The following is a 25824-nucleotide window of genomic DNA, read 5'->3' as shown; positions in this document are numbered from 1 at the left end:
TCCGTGCTTCGACTATCCACATGAAAGCAGGGACAGAAAAATTTAGCCCAAGTACTTTTTCAGTGTGTGTTTGGTGAACAGGGTGTATTCTGCTGTGGCTATGTCCATGAAGAGCCCCTGAGCCCCTGTTGGATATTTATAGTCTATAATTTACAGTTTGGCTGTTAAGGAGACAAAAGCAAACATAAATTTGGTCCAGAAGTTCAAAGTTTACCATCTGTTTTCCTGTTGTATTTTAATATTAGCACGGAGGGCTCCAACCAAATAAACAGCTACACCAAGACATATAGCGGCAGTGTCCTTGACATTACTGGCCCGGGCAGACTTGAACACCTCCTCCCTGGCCCAGGAAAAAAGGGGGCCCTTTCTTCTCCCCCTGACATCTTAAGAGGCATTATTCTGGATTCTTGTCTACAGCCAGCAGTGCAAACTCTCCAGCAGGCCAAGTCCACTCAGGCCATCAAATTTACAGAAAGTGAGAAGTGGGGATGGGCCTCGAACGCCTGACGGTGAAATGCAGTGGACCTCGGCCAGCCTGCATTCTCTGCACGCCACGCAGCACTCCACACTGGGCAGCAGGTAGTACAACAAACGGGCCCGACGGCATGCCAAGACGCCAATTCCAGGGACAAAGGGAGCCAATGGGAGCTGGTGTGATCCTCCATCGAGCGGGGATTTCATCAACTTTGCCCACTGAAAAGAAAAATAATTGGTCTGAAAGCTGTAATTGTATTATGTTTAATATTCATGGTTGGGCTTGGAGGACCGTTCCAACACTCCCTCTCTGCAGCCCCTCTAATGAAAATCACACCCTAGGAGGCGGCTCTAGCCCGCCAATTAAAACAAAAGACACCAGAACCTTCCAAAGACTCCAGCAGAGGAGCATCCATCTGATGGCAGGAAAACGTGCTGGAACCGAGGGGGAGGCACGCTCGGGATGGTCCTGTGTTCAGGGCTCTGAATAACTTATTCTAACATTGCAGATGGAGCAAAGGCAACATTTGCGCCCCGTGCGGGCTCTGACAGCAGGCAGCAAGCCACGACTTTCTATCTGTCAGGTGGCAGGAAGCGCGCAGACTCTTTAATTGGGGGCGCAACTTCCTATTGGTTTGGATGAAGCAGTCCTACATAGTAATAAAGCAAAGCGTGTCTGGTGGCAAAGCTGAGCCTGTTCAGACTCTGGCTCAGCAGTTTCATTAAGAAGGCCTGAACTCCAGCTTTATTTCTATCCAAAAAATAAAGGGGACAAGCTACAAGGCACTAAAACACCGTTTGGGGGTTTTTGTTTTTGTGACCAAACTAATCGGGAAAATTAGTTTAAAAAATTTGTTTGTTATTGTACAAAGTGACATACAGAGGAGTAACAGTTACGTAAGTCACGTAAAGAGCACATTTCTTTTTGGACCATGTCACCCCTTCCCCACTCTCTTCTGCCCCCATTTACAAATTGTATAGTTCATTTTCAATAGTGTGCAGTGAGTACCACACTACTGCAGTGGAAAATGAGTTTTTTTTTAAAAAATTAATACAAGATTCTATTTGCTCTCACTAAACCTGAGCTATTAAAGAGGATTTCAAACACCGATTTACGCATTGATGTGGACAGCTTTAATGCACAGCCCCAGCTGGGATGAATGGTTCAGCAACTAGAAAAGCATGAGTTTTAAGTAGACCCACCCAGCTTCATTCAGCTGGGCTTAGTACATGAGTGTTTCAGGTTTAAACCCTCTGAATACAGAACAAAACATCGGGATCATGGAGAGTCACTGCCTGCCAGCACCTGGTCCCTGCCCTCTATAGGCCTGCTTCCTCTGGAGGTCAGCATCAGAGGTCCAGAAGACCTCGCTAAACTCAAACTCCACGGCATCTGACAAGCTGGCCTGAGACACTACCTGAGGGTGGTGATGATCATGGATTGCTGTAAAACAAGGCATGTGATTAATTTAACTCACTTTTGATGAATTACATGCGACTATTCATGTTGCACAAGAAGATGACAACACAACTTTTTAAAATTTCACATACAATTAATACTGCAGCATTTGAAGCACACTGTAGAAAACCTAGAATCTTTAAGACAGTGTGGTGCTGGCATTGGGACTGAGAGTTTACAAAAAGCTCTCAAATTCTTCAAGAACGCTGCTAAGATAGTTCGATGGGAAAGAACAGCCTACACCCGTGGTGCTGGGACAATTGGGTTTGCACGCAACGCATCAGGGGCTACACGCAACGCATCAGGGGCTACATGCAACGCATCAGGGGCTACACGCAATGCATCAGGGGCTACACTCAATGCATCAGGGGCTACACTCAATGCATCAGGGGCTACACTCAATGCATCAGGGGCTACACGCAATGCATCAGGGGCTACACACAATGCATCAGGGGCTACACGCAATGCATCAGGGTCTGCACGCAATGCATTAGGATGGACCCTGCTACATTCACACCCTTACAAAAATCACCTCCTAGTTGGTCACACACCTCAATGTACCCACAAGTCCACAGAGCCCTCAAGAAAATGTGGTGGGAAACCTTTGTAACCTTAGTTAGGAAATGGAATATTGCAGATCACATATCCAGTATGGGACTGGTATCCAAATAAGTAAAAAAGTCACAACTCAACAATCAAAAGGCAAGACAACTACAGACAAGGTCTGGATAGTGGCCTCTCAGAAGATGTGGGAATGTACATGAAAGACAGGGTGCACATAAAAGACAGGGTGCACATGAAAGGATGCCAGACACCACCAGCATCAGGAAATGCAAATGCAAACCACAAGCAGGCCCTGCTGCACATATGTGAGGATGGCTATGATGAGAAAATGGAACCCTTGTAAGGTGTATGGGCATGTAAGAAGCACAGTCACGTTAACAAAGAGCCTGGCAATTCCTCAAATGGTTAAACAGAATCAACATACAGGCCAGTAATTCCACCTCCAGGTACATACACCCAAAGGAAATGAGGACACACAGAAACTTGCACATGACAGCTGAAGGGGAGTGCAGCCCAAACGCCCACCTAGCAGTGAACGGTGGGCAGTAGCTGAACTGGCCTCATTACAGTGGGGCGTTTGGCCACAGCAGAGAATGACAGACAGAGACGGGACAACATTTTGTCCTGAAAACACAATACCCAGTGGAAGAAGCCAGTCACAAAGGAGCGTGTCATTCCATTTGTATGACATGCCCAGTTCAGGTAGACATGCAGAGAAAGAAAGCAGATGAGGAGTGGCCTAACACTGGAATGGGGGTGAATGAACTGGGAAAGGGCCAATGACTACTGATGAGCACAAGGTCTCTACTTGGGTGATGTACCTGTTCTAAAATTTACTTTGAGGATACTTGTATAACTCATTAAAAACACTGAATTGTGTAATTTAAATAGACGAATTACATGGTAAGTAAATGCTAACTCAATAAAAAAAAATTACACCTAAGAACATGGAAAGGCGTCCTGTAGGATTTGTTGGTTCAGTGAATGTTGCCCTAGCAACCTAACAACAGCTTGCATCTATCTATAGCACTGACTCTCATTCGGGCTCTTCCCAGCAGAGCAGCAGTAAATGCCTCCATTTTCTTTTCCTTTCTTTTTTGTTGTTGGTCATGGGGCTTAAACTCTGGGCTTGGGCGCTACCCCTGTGCTCTTCAGCTCAAGGCGAGCGATCTACCGCTTGAGGCACCAAGCCACTTGCGGGTTTTCTAGTGGTTAATTGGAGATAAGAGTCTCACGGACTTTTCTGCCCGGGCTGGCTTTGAAGTGTGATCCTCAGATCTCAGCCTCCTCAGTAGCTAGGATGACAGGCGTGAGCCACCAGCGACCAGCCCAATGCCTCCATTTTCTACCCCAGATCTCACTGGTGAGGAAGAGCACATGGCAGAAAGCCTGCGACCCACAGAAGAGCAGCGGCCTAGGCTGCTCACAAGGAGGTGGGGAGGTGTAGGTCTGAAGGTGGAGTGGTTGTCTGACCATCACTGGAACCGATTGGTCAGCTACAAAAAGGCCTGGGAACTCTAGCAGGCAGACTGGAGCCAACAGGCAGAGGAGCAGAGTCCGTCCCAGGGGGGGCTCTGCGGGAGGAGTGCCTCACTTCCCTGCCTTGTCTTACAGCCCAACACAGTCAGTGGTGGTGCAGGAGGCTAAGACTCTGACAGGAGCTCCATCTTTCCCGACCAAAGGCCAATTCAAGGAGCTTTGCAGTCCAAGAAATGGGAGTTGGGGGCATGGGGGGGGTCCTCCTCTTCTTTGTGGCTTTCCTCCCAAGCACAGAGATACATGCAGGTAAGATGGAGAAAAGCTATCCTTCATCTGCCCAGAGTACCAGAAAAAGGCATGCCAGAAGGCTAGCATGCACAAGTGTAAGTGTGCTAATGTAGGAAGTTGCAGGAGGGGAATCTCATGACACCGAGCATACAGGACACAGCTGACACTCTGAGAACTAAAATTTCGACCTCTGCCAAGTCTTGGCAACCTCTGCATGGTGTATGTGCAGGACTGATGAGCACACAGATGTGAGGCTGCTGCAGCCCTGGGCACCAGTCTGACTGGCCATGCCATAGCAGAACGCCACCTTCCTCACTGCACCTGTTTTCTGGTCTACAGGAAAACTCATGGCTCAGGTGACCTCTCCTCACCTCCAGCTCTCTACTCGCCCTGCTTCACCACCTTGTACCCTGGAGACGGTAACAGGCTACGTATTTTTCTCATTTTCCTACTCCCCAAAGTAAAAGTGCTTGCAAAATTCCACTCATATTTGCAAACTACTCAAACTGCTTTCCTTAATGAAGTTATTTTTCTCTTAACTGGACTTTTACTTACTTTTAGCCTCCGAGTCATTCCTACGTGACTTGCAAAGCACTGGGAAAATGCACTGTGGCCAAGGAAGTCTGAACTCTTTAAACTGAACGGGGAGGCCTCAGCTTCAAAATGCAAGGATAGCAAGGGCACAGTTCTCACAGCATCTGACCAGGTTCCTTTTGAAGCAAAACACAAGCTGCACGCCTGGGAATGCTCCTCTAATGAAATCTTACCCACAGGACAGAGCCTCTGGGGAAAAGAAGGGGAGACTTCACTTAAACATTTGGATGCCTGACTTTTTCTCCAGATGTGCAATTTTTATTTAAAAAGCATTTACTTTTTTAGTGTTTTGGGGGTTTGAACTTAGGGCTTTGTTAGCACTTGCTACACAGGTGCTCTACCACTTGAGCCATGTCTCCATGTAGCTGGATGAAAATTTGTGCACCCCTATCTGGGCCCAGCTTTTCCTGCTGAGGTTGGAGCTCATGAACTTTTATGCCTGGGCTGGGCTGGGTTGCCTCTACCCCTCCATCTTCACCTCCCAAGTAGCTAGTGTTTAGTGTTACAGCCTTCAGCTACCGTGCTGTTTTTAACCTTTGTATTTCTATTACATATTGTGGAATCCAGAATTTTAATTTGTGAAGAGTTGGGTTTTTTTGTTTTGTTTTTTGTCGTTCTTGGGGCTTGAACTCTGGGCTTGGGTGCTATCCCTCAGCTCTTCAGCTCAAGGCGAGCGCTCTAACACTTGAGCCACAGTGCCACTTCTGGTTTTCTAGTGGTTTATTGGAGATAAGAGTTCAACAGACTTTCCTGCCTGGGCTGGCTTTAAACCTTGATCCACAGATCTCAGCCTCCTGAGTAGCTAGGATTACAGGTGTGAGCCACCAGCACTCAGCTGAAGAGTCTTCTTACACATGAAGCTAAACCTGACATGCCAGTTGTGGTCAAACAGACTAGTACCAGCACTAGTTACGGGATACTTTAACACTTTAACCGCACCCCCACCCTGCCCATCCCCGAGTCTAAGTCTCTTGCCTATTCTTTTTATTGTTGGTTGTGGGGCCTGAACTCAGAGCCTAGGCGCTGTCCCTGAGCTCTTTTGCTCAAGGATAGTGCTCAATCACTTTGAGCTATACTACCACTTCTGGTTTTGGTTAATTAGAGATAAGAGTCCCGTAGACTTTTCATGCCCGGGCTAGCTTTGAACTGTGATCCTCACATCTCAGCCTTCTGAGTAGCTAGGATTACAGGTGTGAGCCACCAGCACCCAGCTTCAACCAGTTCTTTTCTTCCACAAGACTGGGAGCTTTTTTCAAACATAATATTTGTTTACTAATAAAAAGGAATTAGCCTGCACATTTGGACCTGAGCAGAGGGCATGGAGCTCCTGTTCTGGCTGTGGGTGAAGAATGAGGTGGGCTTGCTCCTCAAGGAAAAAGGCAGTGCAATCTCCTCACTGCCAACTCCACACGCAGATAGCTGTGGCATGCACAATCCCCATGCGGGCGGTCACGCATGACCTTTGGCTGTGAGCTCACTGAAGTCTCTTCTCCAGAACCCCATTTGGTTTCCTAGGACTCTTGTTGTAGCTGAATGCCCCAGTGCTCAAGCCCTAAGTAGCACCTGGGGGCCCCAGGAGCTCCCTGCTCTCCTTGGCTGGAGCTACTTGTTTTCAAGATATTGCAAGTGGTCTTGGATAAGCTCAGAGTGTATGGATTCGTTCTATTTGCTGCACCACACACAGAGCTACCTACAGGCCCAGCTCTTAAAAGCTGAGCTGGGTGTTGGTGGCTCATGCCTATAATACTAGCTACTCAGGAGGCTGAGATCTGAGGATCATGGTTCAAAGCCAGCCCTGGCAGGAAAGTTTGTGAGACTCGTATCTCCAATAAAGCACCAGAAGACCACAAGTGGCGCTGTGGCTCAAGGAGTAGAGCACTCACCTAGAGCTGAAGAGCTCAGGAATGGCGCCCAGGCCCAGAGTTCAAGCCCCATGACCACCACCACCAACGAGAGAGAGAGAGAGAGAGAGAGAGAGAGAGAGAGAGAGAGAGAGAGAGAGAGAGAGAGAGAGAGAGAGAGAGAGAGAGAGAGAGAGAGAGAGAGAGAGAGAGAGAGAGAGAGAGAGAGAGAGAGAAGCTGAGTCCAATGTTCAACCCTTAAGCAGCAGAACATGAACCATTTTAGGTCTTCAGAAAAAAAAATGAGGTGGGGGGCGGGGGGAGGATGGGAAGGGGAAACAAAGGAGGAGGCTACAATGCTTGATAAGAAATGTACTCATTACCTTGCCCATGTAATTGTAACCCCTCTGTACAGTATTTTCACAATAAAAATAAATAAAAATTTAAAAAAATGATATAATACTTTTTTCCACATTACCTTTTTGCTATATACAAAAGGGGGTGGGAAGCTAGCAGAATGCAGATGGGGGGCTGGATAAAGTGGTTACTGTTGCAGACTGCTGCAGTGGCCCACGGGACAGGGGTCTGGGACTTGGCATGAAGGACAGCCCACCTCCTGAGTGCAGCGGCCCACCACCTGCAGCCCGGGGCCGGTCCAGGGGAGGGCGCCAGCAGCCCCTGGCCTCTAGCCACGCTACCTCTCCTCAGGGCACAGGATCAGACACGGCAGATAACCAGCCAAAAACAAGCAGAAAGAAAGAAAAGAAAAAGACAAGGGGAGAGGGGCAGGGAGGAGGAAAACCTAAAATTTGGACTCCAAGGGTCTTTTCAGACACTTCTAATCCTTTCATGCTGATGGCTCCCGGAGCGTCCGTGGCTGGCACCGGACCCTGTGCGGGGAAAATCCGACTCTCTAAGCCAATGCGTTAAGAGAAGGCTGCTAATCAGCTAAATAGAAACTGGAACCCGTTCCCATCAAGTCTCGTTCCCCATCACCAGAGGGACACCGCAGTGTTCTGAAATACACTCTTGACATCCTTTGGCAGGCAACCCTGTTTTGTTGAACATGATTCATCCCTTAGGTTATTGTTTTTAATATTAGAAAGTGAGCTTTTAAATGCCAAACAAATTGTGCAGCAAGGGGACAAGAGATATTCCAAGTGGTCTCGCTGGACCTCCTACCAACTGTGTTCACCAACTGGCTGAACAGAACCCCATCCTGTGGTGCTTAGAAATGGAGCAGACATATTTGGATCCAACGATTACCTAATACAAGCCTCTGCTCTCCAAGTCGTGGGCTGACACGTTCAATTCAGGTGGACAAAGCTGCAACGTGGCGGTGGAGACCGGCCAGCACACACTCAGACGTACCTCCTGTCCATGTTGCCGCTGACCATGAGGTGGGGAGGGCTGTCCCTGAGGTTGACGCAGGTGAAGTCACCCAGTGCATTTCCGAGCTTTGACAGGCACCGCTCTGCTTCCAGACTGTACACCAGGATCTGAGAGAGGAAGCACACATCAGAGGACCGCTGGACACTCCATCACTCAGGGCGTGAGCAGCCACCCTGTTCTTGCTGACCACCTTCTGCTGTGCATCTCCTGGCCACCTCCAGGTCACTGCCAGGACTGGGATACAGCCACCAGAATGACAACAGGAAACGCAAACTAACTCATAGGTCACTAAAGAAAATGCCAGATGGGGAAGTTAGGTCCCCTAAATTGTACTTTCTTTTTTTAGTGCCAGGGATTATTCCCTAGGATCAAGACCAGAGGGTGCTCCATCGCTGCACTCCATCCATCCCTAGCCCAGGTAGCCCAGTGTTTGAACAGAAAAGAGAGTTCCTGGCTGCTTAGAATGAATGGGAAGGGCAGGTACCAAGGGCTAGGCCAGCTTGCAGATGACCCAGGGAGGGCTCTTTTTCTGTATCTACATCATAGACGGTAAAGACCGGGGCGAGGAAGGGGCAGGAAGCAGGGGCAAGGAAGATGAAGCCTGCTGGGCTAACCATTTGGTGATTTCTGTAGACTAACCTGCACTGGCGCCTTCTTCTCCCACCCCTGGTGGCGTAGGAAGCTCTGTTCTCTCAGGTGTGAAAGGTGTGGAGACAACACAGCCCTCATCTTGGCTGCTCCACTCTTCTCTCCAGCAAAGGGGGAGGGAGAGGATGACTCACAGGAAGCTTTCTGAAGACTACTTCAGCAGTCATTAAAAACTTGACTAGTTCAGTTCCACTCCATTCAGTTCACAGTAGTGGCTGCTCTGGATCACCCGTAGGTGCTGAGCGCACAGTCCTTCCCCTTGCTAGTACCCACACCCCTCCCTCAGTAGTCATCTTTCTGCTGATCACGCAATACGTGTTTTAAATGAACCACAAACTCCCAAACTTTCCAGTAATGTTACAATGAACTTTTCTCAGCATATGTGGAATCACGTGCTTTCCTTTTCTTGTTAACTTACACATTTATCACACAATGGTGTTGATTCGTACACTGGCACTGAGGAAGAAAAAAGCAAACCATTTCTGCTTTGAAGGCCACCGCTAGCACACATGCTAACAAGTGATTTGGGGGAAATTTCTGGTCGTAGAAACCCATAATCCTACTAACAGCTCTCACTAAGAGCATCTAGATTTGCGATCCAAAATCCCTTCTTACTTCATGAAGACTGGAGAATAAGCTGGGTCCCTATCAAAAATGGAATGGCATCAAAAACATCTCAGATTTTTTTTTTGGTCAGTCATTGGGCTTGAACTCTGGGCCTGGGCTCTGGCTCTGAGCTCTTCAGCTCAAGGCAAGTGCTCTACCACTTGAGCCACAACACTGCTTCTGGTTTTCTAGTGGTTAATTGGAGATTAGAGTCTCACGGACTTTCCTGCCAAGGCTGGCTTTGAACTGTAATCCTCAGATCTCAGCCTCCTAAGTAGCTAGGATTATAGGCGTGAGCCACCAGTGCCTGGCTTACATCTCAGATTTTAACTATTTAAAAATAACCAAGCTGGGCGCCAGTGGCTCATGCCTGTAATCCTAGCTATTCAGGGGGCTGAGATCTGAGGATCACAGTTCAAAGCCAGCCTGGGCAGAAGAGTCCCCAAGAGACTCTTACCTAAAACTACTCAAAACCTGGAAGTAGTGCTGTGGCTCAAATGGTAGGGTACTAGCATTGAGCATAAAGAGGTTCAGGGACAATCAAAAGAAGAGCATTCTTCCAAGTACAGAAAGAATCAAATTTTCCTCCTTCAACAAATCATCTTAAAATTAAAAATGGCAACCTGATGGTATACTATAAAAATAATATTCTGTGAATATTTCAAAATAACTAAGAGAAGAAAGAACCTGATTGCTCCAACCTGACTGTAAATGTCTGAGTGACAGGCATCCCCCCCATCAGAAACTACATATTTGTATGTACACATTAAGTATGTACACAGACTACACGAACATTTAGAAATGTGTTAATTTTTAGAAGTAATTTTTACCCACTTATTACAGCAATTTCAACAACTTGAACTCTCCCTTTTCTTGCTTTTTAAAAAGTTAAACTTCTGCAGCATGAAGGGAGGCCTTCAGCCATAAGGGGTTGATGGTAAATCTAAGGACTGAAAGCTGGTATCGTCAGTATGTCTTTACTTTTTCTAAAAGTTCTTTCTTGACAAGTGGATGAAATCATCTCTGTGTGATATAGGAGGACCAAATCCCTTGCCAAAAAGACTGCCAATTCATCATAAAGACATCTAAGTCAGCAGTCAAGTATTTTCTAAAATGTTCAATAATTCAACGAGTCAGAACTATGCGAAGAGAACCTTTACTATTGTGTTTAGTTAAAGACCACAGAGATTAGAAAACACATTACCATCTTCAAGGCAGGCCTTCCATGTTAGAAGTCCCTTAACGCCCTTTACCATGCTTCTTCCCTCCCTCTTTCTCTCCCTCCCTCCTGCCCCCACTCTCTTTTAATAAGGTTGAGCAAATGGGACTTCATTTTATCTGATTGCCACAGACTAGTCACATTAATAATTCATGCTCGCACTCTCCTTCTTGTTAAGACTATGCATTAGACTAATTTTTCTCTTTATTGCTCTAGCTGGGTGAGTCAACTCACAGCCACTTGACTCATCTCAGAGGTGTTCAGATACACTGGGAAGCTCCCCACGGCTGCACTGCTGGAGAGGATGCTCCACGCTAATGTGGCCACCGACTCCTCGCTGTCATTGAGGTTGTTTTCTCTTAGGCACCAAGTGTATGTTATGGGTGAGTTTCCACAGTGATTACAGCAAACGTGTACTGAAAGATTCTTTAAGAATTACCCAGCCGGGCGCTGGTGGCTCACGCCTGTAATCCTAGCTACTCAGGAGGCTGAGATCTGAGGATCGCGGTTCAAAGCCAGCCCGGGTAGGAAAGACCGTGAGACTCTTATCTCCAATAAACCACCAGAAAACCGGAAGTGGCGCTGTAGCTCAAGTGGTAGAGCGCTCGCCTTGAGCTGAAGAGCTGAGGGACAGCGCCCAGACCCAGAGTTCAAGCCCCAGGACCGACAAATTAAAAAAAAAAAAGAATTAACCCAAACAACTAACCGTGTGTGTGTGTGTGTGTGTGTGTGTGTGTGTGTGTGTGTGTGTGTGTGTGTGTGTGTGTGTGTGTGTGTGTGTGTGTGTGTGTGTGTGTGTGTGTGTGTGTGTGTGTGTGTGTGTGTGTGTGTGTGTGTGTGTGTGTGTGTGTGTGTGTACTGGAGCTTAAATTCAGGGCCTCCAGTCTTAGCTTTCTTGCTGATGGCTGATGTTTCACCACCAAGTCATACTTCCAGTCTAGCATTTTGCTGGTTAATTGGAGATAAAGAGTTTCACCAACTTTTCTTCCTGTTCTGGCTTTGTACTGTGGTCCTCCAGGTCTCAGCCTCCTGAGCAGCTAGGATTTCAAGTGTGAGCCACTGCCACATGGCTAGTATTTCCTTTTCCTTGGCTCCCAGGATAGAGCCAGTTTGGTGTGGACGTTTTCAGAAAGCACTGGGGATTAAACCCAGGGCCTTCCTCTACCATTTGAGCCACACCTTGATCCTTCTGGTTTTGTCTCTGAGGTAGGCTCTTACTAATTTTGCTCCTGCTGGCCTTGAACTCATAACTCTCTTGATATAACAGGTGTATACTACAAGTGGCTGCTTTTAGATTTTTTTAAAGTGTGAATGTCTTTCTTTTTATGTATGTGCATAAACTGTCCTCTGCATGGGGTTACTGCTTTATAGTTCAATTTTCCACTTTTCGGTGCCTACAGGTAAACCTCATTCTTTTGGATGGTTGCAGAATGTGGAAAATATAATATATAACATATATTATATAATGTAATATATACATATTAATTCCACACTGATGGGTATATTATGTTTTTTGTTTGTTTTGGCAAGGCTGAGGACCAAACTTAGGCCCTGCGCTTGCCAGGCAAGTGCTCTTCCACTCAGCTAAATGCTCCTTCCCTTTTTTAACAAAAACAAATAACACTGTAACTTACTCAGTAGCCAGGTGACAAATATTTGGTTTTCATCTCCTCTGCATTAGGTGTTGGAATGGACAGAAACAATGAGAACAAGCAACCCACAGCCTGCTGCCCTATACTGGGAACCTATCTCTAAGGAGACCACCATCTGGGTCCTAGAGCTTTCATTATAAGCAGTAGTAGTGAGGTGGGAGGCAATGACCACAATCCAACATCTGGAAAGCTCAGCAACTGCCCTAGCTGGGCAGGCTTGCTCTTGCTCACATGACCTGAGTTGTTTCAGGTACCCAGATGCCATTGCTTTCCACGTAAACCACGACAGAAAAGGCTCAAGGCAAGCCATCTCCTTCATCCTGCAAGAATGGGAGTTAGCACCAAAAACTTTCCCTAAGTGTCTGTCTGACATGAGAAAACAGGAGCCACCTCCACACAGAGATCCCCATGAAGATTATGGCGCCATGCTATGCTAGAAGTTGGGCTCTGTACTGATGAACAAGGAGGAAGTTCCATCCTGTTCCCTTTAAGTGTATCTGAGCAGCGAGAGGCCTTGGCCTACAGCGGCTGCATGGGGACAGCTGGCCCATCCTCTGTACCCTGCCCCACCTCTCCAAGGGGCAAAGATGGGTAGAATACCTCTTCCCAGTAGAGCACTTTAAGAGCTCAGAGGTCATTTGTCCACCACCATTTTCAAACAGGAAGTGAGAAAGAGCCAAAGGTGAGGAGATGCTAGACCAGACTAAAGTGGAGCAGAAGACCTGGCTGAAAGCCAGGTCTCTGAGAGCAGACTTCTGTCTTCCTTCTGCTCCCTGGTAGCTCTCCTCTGTCACCACCACATGTTATCTTCTTTTTCTGAGGGGAAAAGTCATGCTCAGAGACCAAACTCTGGAGCATTAAGCCAATAAACCTCATGTTCTCCTTTCCACCCACTCAAGTGTACTCAGCCTCTCCATGAAGCCCTTGGCACACAGAGTTCTTGCATCTACACGCTTCATCTGGTGTTCCCATGGGCCATCTTGAACTCGGTGTTTTCTTCCTCTCTTTTCTGAGGATGAAGAGTTCCTGAGGAGGCTGTGATCTCATCAGATCAGGTCAGCTCAGTTACCAAGTATCACAGCACACATTGGAGAATGCTCCTCAGACTTGGAGCAGAAATCCTACAGCCTGTACAACTGTCCATCTATCCCTCCATCCTCCCATGTAAACAGCAGCAATAGCCTGGCAGGCTCAGGTGCTATGTTTGTCACATACTCCATCTTAAGCACTTGTATCTATATTTGGAGATAACTGACAAGTCCATACCAGGCAAAGCCAGCACTCAGCCAGTCTGAGGCCCACAACTGCATAAAAGGATCCGTTATTGCTTAACACACCACCACCTTCTAGATGTTTGATCTTGCTGCTGGCCTAAACAAAAGAGCTGCTTTATTCTAGCCCCAAACAGAAGGAGGCTCTCAAGATGTCTTTCTTCATAAAGCGCTCAGCCTTGAGGTCTGCTGGTAACATGTGGAACAGCACACCTGAAGACAGGCTGAGAAGGCGGGAGAAGACCCTGCTGGTCACGACATAGCCTTCCAACACCGTGTGCTCCCAAGGAGTAAGGCATTCCCTGGGCCAGGAGCTAGTCTCAGGGCTCCTGCCAGAGCCAGGAGATTGGAGAGCTAGGGCGTCAGGAGACCCAGTGTCTGGGGAGCAAAGAGAATACCAGAATGGAGATGGCCACATACAACTGAGCCCCTGTGGACATTCAGTAAGAAGCAATCTAGGGGGAAATCCATCCACCCGCCTGTGGGGAGAGCCACCTGAAGTGGTGGGTGTGCCACTGTACAGCACAGGGCTAGGATTTATGTATTACACCACCAAGGGCCAAGCCTAGGAATTAAGGTCCTCTCAGCTGGGTATCATGTCTCCCATTGGCTGAAGAACCTCCTCAGGAGAAGACCACCTTAACTCAGACCTCCAGAGACCTACAAATAAAAACCAGCCAAGTATTAGCTGATGGTTAAAAAAAAAATCCAAATACAGAAAGAAATAATTTATTGTGAGAGGAAAAAGCAAACCTCCAAGCATATTAGATGTTTATCAGATAAAGGATATAAAAAATGCACATCGATTGAGCTTACAGGAGAAAAGGGAGAAGTTGCAGCGCAGAAAACCCGATGAAGCAAATTTGAAAAACAACATAAAATTTCTATAAATTATAAAGTCAAGGATGAGCTAAGCAGGAAATAAGAGTCCAAGAGAGAATGTGTGAGCTGGAGGATGCAGTGGAGGAATTACTTAGAATGCAATTCAGAGAGACAATTCTGAGCATGTGGTGAATAGCGCAGAAAGAGAACATGCTCAGGGAACACACATCAAACCCGAGTTGTTCTGTTTTTCCAGACAGAAATAGCAGAGGAGTTTTCAATAAAACAATGGATGAGCCGGGCGCCGGTGGCTCACGCCTGTAATCCTAGCTGAGGTGGCTGAGATCTGAGGATCGCGGTTCAAAGCCAGCCTGGGCAGGAAAGTCCGTGAAACTCTTATCTCCAATAAAGCACCAGAAAACCGGAAGTGACGCTGTAGCTCAAGTGGTAGAGCACTAGCCTTGAGCTGTAGAGCTGAGGGACAGTGCTCAGGGCCAGATTTCAAACCCCACGACTGACAAAAATAAATAAATAAATAAATAAATAAAACAATGGATGAGAATTTCCTACCACTGAAATCCAAAGAAATCCTAGGAAACATAAAAACAAATCTACTCAGAGACATTGGAGTAAAATCACAGAAAACTAAAAACAACCCAATGATTTTCTTTGTTTTTCTTTGGTCAGGGTCTGGGTATGCAGCCCAGGGTGGCCTTGAACTCAAAATTCTTTGCCTCATCCTCCTGAGTGTGAGGGATCCCAGCTACCACCATGCTCGGTCCAAAGTGATGAAAGATGGACAGGTACATGAACTTCTTAGTTCTATCAATGCAAGCCAAAACCTATGTCTTCAGAGGATCGAGGGAAAATACCTATTAACCTAGGAATAACAGACTAACAAAACTTTTCAAGGATGGTATCAAGATGCTTTTACATGGAAACACAGAACAGTAGTGCCCTCACTTAAAAAAAACAACACAGATAGTCTAAAGAATAAATACAACTTTTGGGAGACAAAATCATTGCAGGGAAGGTCTGTGATGCTGGAACACTGACAAAGGTTCAATGTGCACAGAAGTGTGCAAGAGCTGATAGTATGCAACAAAAGGAACACCACCGATCTGGGGATCAGACAGAACAAACTATGTAGACATTATTTCCAACTAGCCAAATGCCACGCGTGAGGAAAATGCACGGCAATCACCATGACGCCAGCTGCACCGGGCGCCTGGCTCCGCGCTCGCCATGGACAGACACCTCCTTGGATACCTGTACTGTGTCTGGCCACCGGGGGCTCAGCAGGGATCTGATGAAAGAATGACTGGCTGTGTTAAGTGCTGCACACCTGCGTGTATCTACCACTGTGGGTCAGACCTACACAGCCTTGCATGTCTACCGCTGTGGGCGAGTGTTCACACCGCATGTGTCTGTTGATCCACTGGGGACTGTCTACTTGCCGTCACCCACAGCAACAGGGTTGGCAGTTTCCTGAGTGGCAGGTGCAGCTTCACTTGGTGCAGATCTAGATGAATATACGACTGGAAATACTCACTGTCTAAAAAAGGAGAGATATGAAGGGAAAAGGACCCTAAATCTTTCGAGAAGAACATATTCATGTGTATCACCCAAAGTGCTACTTTTACTCCACACAGCAGAAATGTAAAGTTACACTACAAAACACGGGTCTGCACACTTATGTTCACACACAAAGCCAAGTGAACAGCCTCTATAAATTCACAGATGAGCTAAGATTTAAAATAAAGAGAGAGAGAGAGAAAGAGAGAAGAAAGGAGCTAGTAGAGTAAATCACACACAAAACTGCCAATAAAAAAATAAAAAAGCAGTTAATATACATGAATAATGGATGTCTGATTTAAAAGCAGTTTACTCCAATATGATGTAATTTTTGACAATCAGCCAGAGAGACTATTTTGTAAGTCCCTGCCAGAGATAAGTCATGGTGTGCGGCTTGCAAGGGGCTATATCTGTGAGCACAGCACAGTGACTTTCATGGCGTCCCAAAGGTGACTTTCTGTTGGCAAACAGAAACCCGCCTCCCAGGAACACCAGGACAACAGCGATGCTGAGCCTGAAGAGGTGGCTCCGACACAAGCACAGAAGCGCGGCCCCTGAAAGACACCCCCCCCCCCGTTTCCACAACATGCTTCTGGCAGTGTGGTGCTCACACTCAGCACAAAGGGAGAAGCCTGGCTGCCTTCATGTTTAAGTTTTAATTGGAGTGACAAGCCCACAGGGCTGAGATACTTCAGGGACGGGACGGTGTTGCTGAGCACCGCCAGGCACTGGGTAGGCAAAGCCCGGGTGAGCGCCCCGCCACGTGCCAATGCACCTGCAACCCCCGCTGTTCCAGGACTGGGCTCCTCCCAGGGAGGCAGTGCCAACCACGCAGGCTGTGCCAAGCGTGGGGCTTTGTGATGTGGGCAGATGTCTACAAAGGACCAGAGTGAGGCCAATCCCACACCTATTGTGACCTAAGCCTGAAAGGAACCAGACAGCAAGAGAACACTCGGGTAGAGTCCAGCAAACCCAGGCCAACTCTCTCTCCCCCAACACATCCGTGCTGGGAGAGATACAGGAAGAGCAGGCCAGGCCCACTGTGGAGGGAGCGGCACACAGCACGAGGCCCGATGCTGTTCCAGACCTCTGCGCGTTGTCTCTGCTGCCGTCCAAGAACAAGGATGAGCTGCGACCACAAAGGATGAAATCCAGTAAGACAAACCCAGTGTTCACTGCCCAAGGAAGTGATGACAACAACAAAGCAAAGGGACGATGGGAGTGGAAGGCCTCACCCCTCCTTATATGTCCACAGTCTGCCTCGAGATAATGTAGAACACGTCAAATGCTGTGGCTTGCCCACGCAAAGTTGTTGTCCCAGTGAGGGTTACTACAGGGAGAGTGCGGATGTGATAAAGGACAACGTAGACACGAGTTTTAAATGGTGAGCTGACACGTGAGCTAGCTGTGACCTGAGATTGTCTAGAAGCCTGACTGCACAGACGTGGCCTATGAAGTGCAGAATACTAGCTGCTGCTTAGCAACTGTCTTTTGACTAACCTGGTAACTTCTACTTTGGCCCCAAGTGAGACTGGATAAAGACGCAGAAGACTCCTCAGAGCCTTCGGCAGAGAGCAGGCAGTCCGGCCACAGGATCCCTTCCATTTCCAGAGGCCTCTTCTCCTCTGGCCGTGCTTCCTGATACTGGATGCTGTCTCTGGGGACCGCTTCAGCTGGGCCTCTGCAGAAGCCCTTTCTGAATTAACACCCCACCTGAGTCCCAGAGGAACAGCGATGAATACAACTTTTATACATCAAGAAACCAAGGCTTCAATCACTAACCTTGCCCCAAATTACACAGAGAACAAAGGTAGGCGAGGTGGCAGCAAGAACAGCCAACTATTCCTGTACCTGTCAGCTTGCCACATCACCACCTGGCCCATCCCCATCAAAACAGTCATTAATCACAGCTGGAATTTAGTGTTTTCTTACATGCAAGCTCTGCGCAGCGCAATCCACTATACGGTACTAACCAACTCCCGACCACTGCCTTCTGGTCAGGCCACAATGCTGGGTGGTAACAGTGACAAAATTCGAGGTGCAGGCCTGGGTCCTGCCCGAGCTCAGGGCAGTCGCAGTAGGTGGACTCCAGACAGCTCTCTCCTAGAAGGCACAGAGCAACCTCCAGAAGGGAAAAGGGAGGACTGCTAGACTCCAGTCACAAAGACACAGCATGCCCTGGCTGGTTGGATCAAAGAGCTCATTTTGAGGGCATGGGACAAAAGACGTGGGAGCTAAGGGAGCCAACACCCCAGTGTTGAAGGCCAGGCTGAAGGTGGGCAGCAGGGCCTTCTTTACCCAGTCCTGAGCATACAGCCATGGTTCTAAGCACATGGTTTGCTGACAGGAGAGGGGACACCTGGAATCAAGGACGACCATGGTAGGGGAAGGGTGGGTCCTGCGCAATGTAGCTAAGGAAGTGTTATTTCCAGCATGCACTTTAAAGTTTATTGTGAACAAGGGACTAGCGCAGCACAGGCCCCTCTCTGCCCTGGAAAGCAGGTAGCGCCTGGGCCAGATCTGAAGAAAGCTGGGTATGGATCTGGATCTGGGGCAGCAGACATCCATGGAGCTGGCATTACAGGAAGGAGGAGCAACAGCTGGAGTCTGGGTTGTGGCGGGGCTGCCTTCTGCATGAGGCACACCTTGCATGGCTCATGGCTTCACGTTAGCAAGAGGTTTCCTTTGCTAGTCTACAAGGGGATTCACCCTGTAAATTAATATCATACTGACGAAATGCCTTGACGAGTAACTTTGCATCCATTAGAAGGACTTGTGCGCAACTCAATAATTGATAAGTTAATTATAAACACACTCTCTAACCTAGTGGCTTATAGAAGACTGACGTGTTGAGTAAATGAATAAATCATATTCTTCTGGGTAATGGAATCAAAAGCAAAGTTCTGTGCTTCATGCTACAGTGCCAGCGCTCTTCAACTGCCATTTGTATGTGTGTACAGGGAAGTGTGAGATACTCGGAAGAGATTCAGACTCACAGGGCTGCTTTCAGTGCCCTTCCCCCGACCCCCTTCACCCTCAACTAGTAACACTGGCTTCCACTGTGGGGAGCACACTACAGGGTTAGTGCTTTTACTCCTGGAATGAGGAAAACATTTCCAACAGGCCTCACTAGCTGAAAAACACTAACAAACCGAGCTGCTGTCTGGGCAATATTTACCCCGAGACTCATCTGGCACAAAGAAACCAAAGCCATATCCATCTGTGCCGGGAAACAGATGCAGCCGTCGGCTCCAAGTCCCCACTCTCCCCTGCACAGGGGGGTGGTGAACCAGTAGGGAAAATCCACAATAACCAGGAGGGCCATTAGAAAAATTAGGCCTAATTGCTCAGAGCAACTTCTAGTTTCTTTAAAAATTAGAAATTAATACCAGTGTCACCAGTGTTCAAAAACACACTGGGCCATGGTGTGGCTCAGTAAAGCCCTGAACTTGAGGCCCAGTACCACAAAACCACAAAACTACCACCACCAACAGAGAAAGCCAGCAGCAGAAACCAGGCAAGTGTGTAGACAGAGGCCATGGGAGATTGGGCGCCAACCTCCTCCAGTGAGGATTCCACAGAGAAGCATGCACACACCCCTGCACTCGTCCTTCTCTAAGTGCATTCTTCCACAACGGTTCCTTGGAAAGAAATCTTGTGAAAAAGAGGGCTGCTGTCACTGCACGGGTGGTGAGCCACATGCCCACAAGCCCAGGGGCTGCTGCCTCTGCCCACACTGCCTCCACAGACTGCCTGACCTCAAAGCTGAGAGATGTAGAAGGAGGAGGTGGGATCTAAGAAGTACAGAGTACCAGCCATGGCCACAGACACTGCCTACCTTTCCAGGCACCAGAACTCCAGTGGTGATGTATCTGACAGCTTGGGAGCTGACAGTCTTTTCCCCTAGCTCTACTTGCCAGAACTTTGCTGCCCCCTTCCAGAATCACTAAAGGATCTGAAATTGCTCTTGGCTTTTTTATTTTTTTATTTTTTGGTCAGTCATGGGGCTTGAACTCTAGGCCTGGGCGCTGTCCCTCAGCTCTTCAGCTCAGGGGTAGCACTCTACCACTTGAGCTATAGTACCACTTCCTGTTTTATTGGAGATGAGTCTCACAGACTTTCCTGTCTGAGCTGACTTTGAACCCCAATCCTCATATCTCAGCCTCCTGGGTAGCTGGTATTACCAGTGCCCAGCGCACTCTGGGCTTCTTGAAGAAGCAGCTACATTCCAGAAAGGCTTTTGTACCGAACAACCATTCCTCACTGACTGGGAATCAAGTTGCCAATGTTCTCAGAGGCCTCTCTGCTGCAGGGTTTTCTGCTGTCTTGAGCAACTCCAGGGCTCTGAGAAGCTCTCCAGTGTTTTCACAAGTGAGGAGAATTTCATTTATTACTAGTCATTATTGACAGGATACTAACAATGATGTAAAGTACTAGTATCATTTTAGTACTAAAACACATAACACAATTTGAATGTCCATTTCTCATCTATTTATCTAGAAAATTATCATCACTTGAACTCACCAAGCTCACTGTGCACCTCTTGTAGCCCTTCTCACTGCTACGGATCATAAGGCTGGAACATGAACCCATGTCTCTCTTCCAGCATTAGTCAGGTGGTTAACACACAGCACACAGTAGTCAGCATCCACTGACAGGCAGTACCAGTCACTAACCAGTGAGTAACTAATGTGTAATATGCATACAATTGGGATTCATTAACAGTGAGACACCTGAACTGTAATGGATCCTTCTGACAGTCAGAACCACTCAATAACCCAAAACCTGGTCTCCAGGAGCTACTTTCCTAATCTTCTCCAAGAGGGTAAATATTAAAAATTCTAAATATTTCAGGTGAGCAGTAAAAAATAATGCTTCTATTTTCTGAACTTTCCATCTTAAGTGACACCCTGAAGTACAGAGAGGGGCCTCCGATTCTGGTGGAGGTGTGGCAGAATGTGGCCGACCTCTAGGAGCACTGCATTTCTAATTCTAGACATTCTCCACTCAGCTATTCCACCTTATGGTGAGGACCACGATCGCTGCAGTTTCTCCACATCTGTGTACGGGACGGGAATGACCACGAGAGACATTAGGCCTGGCTTTCCAACATGATGCAGGCTGAGGCAGTGCTGCCCAGCGCGGAGCGGCCTCATCCAGCTCACCCCAGCCTCTGCATTATGTCACTCCCTCCCTGATCAGGATGCGAACCACGTGCTGCTAAATACAATCAGCCATCAAGTGCCAAGTGCTTCAGAACCAAATTAGGAAATGTGTCCAAATGCATAGAATGATGCTAAGAGCCCTAAGTGGATCTCTTTCTTCCTTTATGAGGCACGAGACACATCGTCATCATTATGCTCTTAAACAAGGCAATTCAATCGGCAAACTCCACTTCTGAGAGCAAAAATTAATTCCTACAGCAAAGAATGAATAAAGATGCTATGGTACCACAAACACATTTTCATAAATGAGTATTGTTGACAGACCCAGGAACACATTTCAGAGGGACGGTTGGACATAAAGGGCCCCAGGGAGTGTTCACACTGGCCTCGCAACTGCAGACAGCTACTTCACACTTGTTTTCTTCAGCAATCCCAAGCCCTCTCCCCATTAAGGTCATGTGCGCCACTGAAGCCGGAGAACACAAGTATGTAACACTTCCAGACTCATTTTTATCTAAAAGACCTATCTCCGTGCAGCCCAGGCCAGTTTTAAGCTGCAATCCTCAGATCTCAGCATCCTGAATAGCTAGGATTACCGGTGTGAATCACTGGCACCTGGCTTTACCATTTACAACAGGGAATTGAGGTCTGCATAGTACTTTGCTTCTAAGTGTGGGAACTTGGCCAGCACGCAGAGAAGGGCAGCAGGTTGACAGGTGCGGGAGGAGTCCTCCCCCTGTGCACCTATCATTCCTATCTTCATATGGTTGAATCAGAACACAGTACCTAGCCATGAAATATATTAAAAGAACCTTTAAAAATCTGACCTTTTAGTTGGGTGCTGGTGGCTCACAACTGTAATCCTAGCTACTCAGGAGACTGAGATCTGAGGATCATGGTTCAAAGCCAGCCAGCGCAGGAGTCTCTGTGAGACTCTTATCACCAATAAACTACTCCCAAAAGCTGGAAGTGGTGCTGTGGCTCAAGTGGTAGAGATCGCCTTGAGATAAAGAAGCTCAGGGACAGTGTCCAGACCCACAGTTCAAGCCTCAGTATTGGCAGAAAAAACAGGCAATCAGATGGGAAGGTGAGCAGCTACAAAAAGGAGAGTTGTACAGAGGAACCCTTGTCAAATGGGTACTGCAAGCCAGTCACCCATGAGTGTCTGGTGTGCTCACAAAACATTTATACGACTGAGTGATTTTGTCAGCTTCCAAACCACTATTTAAAAGCAACTGCAGTAAACTAACTTTAAGACACCAATAAAAACACCAGGTAGTAAGTTATTAAAAGAGCTATACTTTTTTTTTTTTTTTGGAGGCAGTCCTAGGGTTTGAACTCATGGCCTAGGCTCCATCCCTGAGGTTCTTTTATTCAAGGTTAGTGTCCTACCACTTGAACTACAGCTCTACTTCCAACTTTTTCTAATAGTTTAATTAGTGATAAAAGTATCAGACTTTCCTGCCCCGCCTGCCTGGCTTCAAACTGCAACCCTCAGATCTCAGCCTCCCGAGTAGGGAGGATTACGGGCGTGAGCCATCAATAGCTGGCTTGAGCTATACATTGTAAAGCATAAATTTCAATCCATGTGCTCAGCTCATTCTCATAATTAATGCTTTTAATTGGGCTGGAAATTTGAGTCAGCCAAAAAACCCTCCTACCTTCATCTATCTGAAGGCTGATCTGTGTTATTTTGTGCTGAGCTGTTCTTTATCAGTTTCTCAATTGCATCCACTACAACTTACTGGAGGGGTAAATCTATTCACGTAAGTCAGAGAAGCAGGACCTGCTATGAAAAATATGAAAGGGGCTGGCAGTGTTGCACAGTGGAAGCCCTGGGTCAATCCCCAGTACCAAGTAATAACAGCAACACAACTAAGCTGTTATTATTTAAAATTTCTTCTGTGTAGTGGGGATGGAGGGAGGAGAGAGAGAAAAAACAATTATTTTTTTGTTGGTTGTGAGGCTTAAACTCTGGGCTCAGGCACTGTCCCTGAGCCCTTCAGCTCAAGGCTAGTGCTCTACCACTTGAGCCACAGTGCCACTTCTGGCCTTTTCTGTTTATGTGGTGCTGAGGAATCAAACCCAGGGACTCATGTATGCAAGGCAAGCACTCTACTGCTGAGCCACCTTCCCAGCCCAGGAATTACTTTTTAAGTACCTAATTTTTTTTTTACTATGTGGACACACACTGCCCTAATACATATGAAAATAAAATCAAGTTTGTTAAATTGTCTCTTAAAAAAAATCAGTGTTAATTATACATCTTGCTATTTTTGTACCTTGTTTCCTTCATACACCCATCCCAGACTCTTCACGCCAAAGGCAACCTGGCTGGCAGAGACATCTAGACAAGTGACGGGCTGGCCATAGACGTAGTGGAGGGTTCTGGCTGAGTCTTCGGCTTTTAACAGGTATACCAGATCTCCAGCTGTGGCTATTGCCACAGGGTACCGTCCTGTATCTGGAACTATTTCAAGGTAGTCAACCTGTCAAAGGATAAGAGTTGTTAATCCGTTAAAGTTGTCCTGACTTGGTCACAAACAATAAACTCTTCCTGCACATTAATGGGACCAATAGTTCAACTAACAAAGAAGGGGAAGGGAATGGTTCACAGAAATGAAACAGCACCTGCCCAAATGTAACAGAAACACTACACACTCCTAAACGGAAACCTACCTGGTGAAAACTCACTGAAATGCCATTTTGTTCCTGTCACATCAGTGACAGCCACAACGTCTGAGACACCCCAAACTATAGTTAACAGGGTCTTACGTTATGTACCCCACTTACTGATGTGGGGATGAATTCCAGTCCACTTACAGGGAAATCTGGCAACACTTACTGCATGTACATTCCAAGCCAGCAAGTGTGATCTATACAGTACTCATGAGTAAACTCACACACCTGCAAAATGTCTGTGGAGGAAGTTATCTCCATAGGGTACTTTTTGTTATAGTTTTAAAAACTAAAACAGGAAAGTCAGGGTTGGGAATATAGTTCAGTGGAGGAGTACATGTCTAGTAGGCACAAAGCCCTGGGTTCTATCCCTTGCACTTGAATAAAACAAAAAAACTTAAAGAGTGGGAATGGAGCCTGGTGATAATACACCATCCTAACATGAACAAGGCCCTGGGTTTCTGGGCAATGCAAGTGTGTGTGCACGCGCAGACACCCACACCCACCCACCCACACAACACACACACACACACACACACACACACACACACACACACACACAGAGGAACTGGGAAAACAGAAACATCTACTACCCATTACTAACAGACTAATACGAAGTACACATCTGTAAGGAGTATTGTGCTGTCACCAAAGAAAGCATGAAGACTTCTGTATAAGCTGATGCAAATGGGGCAATCTACCAGATAAACTGGAGGTTGTGGGGAAACAGGCAAGAGGATGTGGGTATGCTGACATGTGATATGACAGGACAGATGAAGTGTGCCCTGGACCTGGACACACATAGGACTAACAGTTCCTGTCTTCAAGGAGGGAAATGGGTTGAAAGTCACAGTGAAAGGAGAATTTCCCACTATTATCCTTACTGCATACTTTTAATTCTAAACCACAAGGGGATAATAGTCCTCCTCCCTCCTTCCCCCCAAAAGAAGCTTTACTCAGCTGGGCACCAGCGGCTCATGTCTGTAACGGTAGCTATTCAGAAGCTTGAGATTTGAGGATTATGGTTCAAAGCCAGTCTGGGCAGGAAAAAAACCAGTCTGGGCAGGAAAGTCCATGAGATATCTCTAGTTAACCACCAAAAAGCTGGAAGTGGAACTGTGGCTCAAGGGATAGAGCACTAGCCTTCAGCAAAAAAAATCTCAAGGACAGCACCCAAGCCTTGAGTTCAAGTCCCAGAACAAGCGCTCTCTCTCTCTCTCTCTCTCTCTCTCTCTCTCTCTCTCTCTCTCTCTCTCTCTCTCATACACACACACACACCCCACACATACATTTTTACAGGAAACTTAAATACAATATTAGCAAAGCATATGTTCACAAGTGTACATTTTGTAAACACACAAACGTGTTGGCAAAAGGTTAAACACCGCAAGGTTGAGTGTTCCCTGGGTGTGTGTGTGCCAGGCAGTGACCCCACAGAGGTGTGCTGGCCCCCAAGACAGGAAGGGCATTCCACTTGCTAGCACTCTCTAGTTTGCCCTACATGAGGAGCACTCTCCAGAAGTAATTTGCTTTCTCTATCCACGAGCAACAGCTTATGCTAAGTGTTCACCTGCCTGAGTAAATGATAAGAACATGGATGCTGAAGGTGAGCCACACTGTAATTATGAAAATCCACAGTGTAAAAGGACGGCAACGCCCTGACAGTGTGCCAAGCAAGTTCAAAAGCCTGAATCCTGCAGGCTGTCCAGAGAAGCTTGAGAGCAAGCAAACATCCGGGTGAGTCCGCTAATCCTTGGGCTCAACTGTGCAACTGGCAGCCCAACATCCCCAGCCCAGGCTCCATCACAAAGGAGGGATGCTCTAGGCTAACACTGCAAACCTGGGAACACTGCCACTGCTATTCGGGGAGAATATCTGGGGAGACAGAAATGGTCCAGCTCTACGGGCCAAGGGCTGCCTGTGGCAACTCCTCACCCTGGGCAAGAAAGAATACATAAAAAGTGTTATTAAATACGTCTCCACCAATGGCTGTTTACTGCTTCTCCCTGCTATAAAACTTGTTTCTTATTTTTCTAACATAGCATCTTCAGAAGTTGGGCTTCTGACAGACCAAGAAGCTCAGGTGGACAGTGGTT

At 47.2% G+C, this 25824-nt stretch overlaps 1 protein-coding gene across 3 annotated transcripts in view; it reads right to left on the bottom strand.

Annotated features, from left to right (window-relative positions):
- Positions 1–25824, bottom strand: part of LOC138822176 (F-box/WD repeat-containing protein 8-like) — an 86350-nt gene that overhangs the window by 5560 nt on the left and 54966 nt on the right. For all 3 annotated transcript variants that reach the window (XM_070014738.1, XM_070014736.1, XM_070014737.1), the window contains exons 7-8: positions 23332–23538; positions 8071–8198 (exon numbers count right to left, since the gene is read on the bottom strand). In XM_070014738.1, the coding sequence (XP_069870839.1) occupies positions 8071–8198; positions 23332–23538 (335 nt within the window). The remainder of the gene's footprint in view (positions 1–8070; positions 8199–23331; positions 23539–25824) is intronic.

This window comes from Dipodomys merriami, unplaced genomic scaffold (assembly GCF_024711535.1).
Source record: "Dipodomys merriami isolate MVZ:Mamm:240054 unplaced genomic scaffold, mDipMer1.0.p SCAF_995, whole genome shotgun sequence".
NCBI lineage: Eukaryota > Metazoa > Chordata > Mammalia > Rodentia > Heteromyidae > Dipodomys > Dipodomys merriami.
The sequence above is the reverse complement of the archived record's forward strand: the minus strand, read 5'-3'. Positions and strand labels throughout refer to the sequence as shown.